This window comes from Jaculus jaculus, chromosome 3 (genome assembly GCF_020740685.1).
Source record: "Jaculus jaculus isolate mJacJac1 chromosome 3, mJacJac1.mat.Y.cur, whole genome shotgun sequence".
Lineage (NCBI taxonomy): Eukaryota > Metazoa > Chordata > Mammalia > Rodentia > Dipodidae > Jaculus > Jaculus jaculus.
Genome location: NC_059104.1, coordinates 171,540,450 through 171,543,888, shown reverse-complemented (window position 1 = coordinate 171,543,888; position 3,439 = coordinate 171,540,450). Strand labels below are relative to the sequence as shown.

Here is a 3,439-nt window from a genome sequence, read left to right as displayed (position 1 = left end):
TTTTGTTCATTTTTTATTTATTTATTTGAGAGCGACAGACACAGAGAGAAAGACAGATAGAGGGAGAGAGAGAGAATGGGCGCGCCAGGGCTTCCAGCCTCTGCAAACGAACTCCAGACACGTGCGCCCCCTTGTGCATCTGGCTAAAGTGGGACCTGGGGAACCAAGCCTCGAACCGGGGTCCTTAGGCTTCACAGGCGAGCGCTTAACCGCTACATCATCTCTCCAGCCCAGCAATACCCATATTTAAGCACACTGTACCCTGATCATAATCCCCTCCTACCATCTGCCTTTGTCCCCCGCCTTACATCCCTCCACTGACACCCCTATTCTTTCCAACCAGTTCCTCTTCTATTTTGATGTCATTTTTCTTAACCTTAGACTATCATGCTCTTTAAAGCCAATGGTCAATTGTCTTTCATCAGCATTACCTCCATACTTCCTATGCATAGGGGTCAGTCTTTTAGAATAACATGTTTTATTGCTATAAGCAGCTCTAACAGTTCAATTTCTGTTAACTGAGGAAATCTTTCTTAGAGCTAAGATGATCTTGATATGACTGAGATTTTAAATTTTACTTATGAGAATTGCACAGAAAACAAACTCTGAGTTAAAAAAAACTAGTACATAATACCACAGTAAACTCCAACCAAAACTCAGAGCTAGAATGCTTACATAATGCTGTGTGCAGCCCATAAAGCAAGGGTGCTCTTCCCTGTTTCCTTGTACATAAGACGTGAACAATATCTCATAAGATCTGAGGCTGTTTGTAAGAACTGTAAGCACTTGCTGCTGTTTGTTGCTGATGTGCCGTTATTGTCATTGTGATTTTGTCTTCTGTGGACCTCAAACATCCCCTAGTCATAATGAAGACAAATATCTTCTACGTTTAGAACTTCAGAGTTGGAGACTCTTAGAATTCCTGTTGGAACTATAAAAGTTGGTCCTAAAAATTCATACTACTCAAGTCTCCCAATTGGGAAGCAGTTCTCCATATTTAAAAACCTTCTTATTTCAAGAGAGAAAAGGGAAGTCGCTGTCATCGGCTCTTGGCTCCTATCGTCAGGATTTGAATAACCTCTCTCGGATCTGCTTGGTACGAACAGCATACACAATGGGATTGAGGATAGGAGGAATGAGGAGATAGAAGTTGGCCAGCAGGGTGTGGACTGGAGGAGGCACGTGGTGACCAAATCGGTGAATGAGGGAAGAATCGGCAATGGGAACATAGAAGATTAGGATGGCACAGATATGAAAGCCACATGTCCCCAGGGTTTTAAGCCTGGCCTCAGGAGTGGCCAGACCCATTACTGCCCTGAAAATCATCACATAGGAGGCAGCAATGGCCACTGAATCCAAGATCAACACCAGAAAGCCAATACTTAGGCCATAGACGTTGTTAACTCTGCTGTCACCACAGGTCAAGGCGACCACAGCCATGTGCTCACAGTAGGAGTGAGCGATAACCCGGGTTTTGTAAAGGGGCAGCCGCACGCGGATCATAATGGGTAGGGGTCCAATGTAAAGAATTCCTCGGACGAGAGCAGCCAGCCCCAAACGTCCCACGACTGCATGACTAAGCACCGTAGCATGACGAAGTGGGTCGCAGATGGCCACATACCGGTCAAAAGCCATGGCAAGGAAGATGCCTGACTCAGCAGTGGCAAAGCAATGGATAAGAAACATTTGACCTAAGCAGGCATCCAAGCCAATACCACCAGCTTCAAACCAGAAGACTGTCAGAAGTTTGGGCATGGTAGAGGTGGACAAGACCAGATCGATGACAGCCAGCATGCACAGGAAGAAGTACATGGGCTGGTGCAGGCTGCGCTCCATCTTAACCACCGCCAGGATGGTGACATTCCCCACCACGGCCACCAGGTACATGGAGCCAAAGGGGATGGAGAGCCAGATGTGCAGGGACTCCAGTCCTGGGATGCCCGTGAGCCAGAGGGAGCTGGGTACAGAGCAGACATTATGAGAGGCAAGCATTTCTCTTTACAAATCAGGCTTCTCATTTGTACCCCCAAAGTGCAGCAAAATGTCTTCCTCTGAAAAGAAAAAAAATAATATTCTTAGGCCATATAATACAGATTATTAACTAGATAAAATGCTATGTAATTTTAGAAGAAATGATGGAATTTCCTATTGCATATAATTTCATGTTATGCTGAACGTTTCATGAAGGCTTAATAAGCACAGGCAAAAATATGAATGAATGTATGCGCATCTATCTATAGCATGATCTACAAGAAGTGTTGTTCTTTGGGGCTAGAGAGATGGCTTGATGACTAAGGCACTTGCCTGCAAAGCCTAAGGACCCAGATTCAATTCCCCAGGACCCACATAAGCCAGATGCACAAGGTGGTGCATGCATCTGGAGTTCATTTGCAGTGGCTGGAAGCCCTGGTGTGTCCATTCTCTCTTTCTCTCTGCCTCTTCCCTCAGCCCTCTCAAATAAATAAATAAATAAATAAATAATTTAAAATAAAAGAAGTGATGTGCTTGTTCAAAGAATGAATTGACCCATTGGCTCACCTGCCTCTTTTTTTTTCTTTAATTTTTTTTTGTTTTATTTATTTATTTATTTTTATTTATTTATTTGAGAGCTACAGACAGAGAAAGAGGCAGAGAGAGATAGAGAGAGAATGTGTGCGCCAGGGCTTCCAGCCACTGCAAACAAACTCCAGACACGTGTGCCCTCTTGTGCATCTGGCTAACGTGGGTCCTGGGGAATTGAGCCTCGAACCGGGGTCCTTAGGCTTCACAGGCAAGTGCTTAACATTTAAGCCATCTCTCCAGCCCTCACTTGCCTCTTTGAATACACTGTGAAGTAGTTGTTGGAGTTATGTTAGAATGTTCTACAGAATGACAACTCCTTAGAGAAAATATATTGAAACTTGGATACAAGGTCAGATTTTCTAGATTATGGTAAATTAAAGCTTGGAACCAGCATCAACTATTGCATAAGATGACATAACAACTCATCTGTAGGCCAAAATCATAACACGGAGGTGTCAGAAGATGAATGTGAGCCTTCAAGATGATTCCTAGAGGAGAAACTGACTGAAGCTCAGTGGGCATATATGATGCCCAAAAGGCTCCCTTCTGTCTTCATAGAAGCTGACTATAAAGAAAAGAGTCCAGAAGCAGAGAAGGTTGTCACCAGGAAGGAGGAAGATACACTTAGTGCAGGATAGCAGGCAGGCTAGATGCTGAGGGCCTAATCAAAAACAAAAATCCAGGAGTGGTGGTGCACGCCTTTAATCCCAGCACTCAGGTGTGGCAGAGGTAGGAGGAATGCTGAGAGTTTGAGGTCACCCTAAAACTCCATAGTGAATTCCAGGTCAGCCTGGGCTTAGAGTGAGACCCTACCTCGAAAAAAAAAAAAATAGGTTTACTGAGTCCAGAGTAACCAGATAAAGGAAAAATGACTATC

General features: G+C 44.2%; 1 protein-coding gene across 1 annotated transcript; it reads right to left on the bottom strand.

The window, feature by feature from the left end:
- Positions 1 to 1,039: 1,039 nt before the first annotated feature.
- On the bottom strand, positions 1,040 to 1,992 carry LOC101602059 (olfactory receptor 52M1). The gene is given in 2 exon segments (XM_004650973.3): positions 1,040 to 1,074; positions 1,077 to 1,992. Coding segments are annotated over 2 exon segments (951 nt in total).
- Positions 1,993 to 3,439: the final 1,447 nt, after the last annotated feature.